Here is a 1,264-nt window from a genome sequence, read left to right on the forward strand (position 1 = left end):
GGTCACAATGGGGACATGGGGACACAATGGGGACATGGGGTCACAATGGGGACATGGGGTCAGCTGGGGACATGGGGTCACTATGGGGACATGGGGACACAATGGGGACAGCGGGTTGGGATGGTGTCTGGGGCCATGGGGACAGTCTGGGACAGCCAGACAGGGTGTGGATGGGGACGTATGAGGACAGACAGACAGGATGGGGTCACCTGGGGACACACAGAGTGGACATGGGGACACTTGGAGACACTTGGGGACACTTGGGGATATGGGAACACCAGGGATGGCTGGGGCTGCCCAGGGGATGCTAGGGGTGTCCCCCCCAAACCCCACGTGCTGGGGGACACCCAGGGACACAGGGGACACCCATGGGTGCTATGGGACACCCAGGGACACATGGGACACCCATAGGTGCTGGGGGTCCCCCAGGGACACAGGGGACACCCATAGGAGCTGAGGGTCCCCCAGGGACACCCTTGGGTTCTGGGGTACACATAGGGACACAGTGGCCACCCGTGGGTGCTGGGGGTCCCCTATGGAAGCAGAGGACACCCATAGGTGCTAGGGGACACCCAGGGACACAGGGGACACCCATAGTTGCTAGGGAACACCCATGGACACAGGGGACACCCATAGGTGCTGGGGGACACCCATGGGTGCTGTGGGTCCCCCAGGGACACAGTGGCCACCCGTGGGTGCTGGGGGTCCCCTATGGAAGCAGAGGACACCCGTGGGTGCTGTGGGTCCCCCAGGGACACAGGGGACACCCATAGGTGCTAGGGGACACCCATGGGTGCTGGGGGACACCCATGGGTGCTGAGGCCCCCCCTAGGGACACAGGGGTCACCCATGGGTGCTGGGGATCCCCTAGGGATACATGGGACACCCATAGGAGCTGAGGGTCTCCCAGGGACACCCTTGGGTGCTGGGGGACACATAGGGACACAGGGGACACCCATAGGTGCTGGTGGGCACCCATAGGTGCTGAGGCCCCCCCCCAGGGACACAGGGTCCACCCGTGTGTGCCCCCACCTGTGGTTAAGGATGCGATGGATCATCATCCACTCGGGTTTGATGCCATAGCGGTAGAAGCGCTCCTCCATGCCGCCGTACAGGGGGTCCTGGCTGTGCCCCCTCTTGTCGCTCTTGGTGTCATCGTCCCCGGAGCCGTAATCCAGGGGGGGGGGCTCATCCATGTCGTTCTTCCTTTGGTAGTTGCGGTACATCACCAGGTGGAAGATCTCCAGCTGAGGAGGGGGGGGGG

The 1,264-nt window shown here is 63.7% G+C and overlaps 1 protein-coding gene across 1 annotated transcript in view; it reads right to left on the reverse strand.

Moving 5' to 3' along the window:
- Positions 1-761: 761 nt before the first annotated feature.
- LOC107307445 (chromodomain-helicase-DNA-binding protein 3-like) overlaps positions 762-1,264 on the reverse strand; it is a 16,439-nt gene continuing 15,936 nt past the window's right edge. The window contains exon 7 of the mRNA XM_032441819.1: positions 762-1,247. Coding sequence (XP_032297710.1) covers positions 777-1,247 — 471 coding nt within the window. The 3' untranslated portion in view covers positions 762-776. The remainder of the gene's footprint in view (positions 1,248-1,264) is intronic.

The sequence above is a fragment of the Coturnix japonica genome, unplaced genomic scaffold (genome assembly GCF_001577835.2).
Source record: "Coturnix japonica isolate 7356 unplaced genomic scaffold, Coturnix japonica 2.1 chrUnrandom602, whole genome shotgun sequence".
Taxonomy (NCBI): Eukaryota; Metazoa; Chordata; class Aves; order Galliformes; family Phasianidae; genus Coturnix; species Coturnix japonica.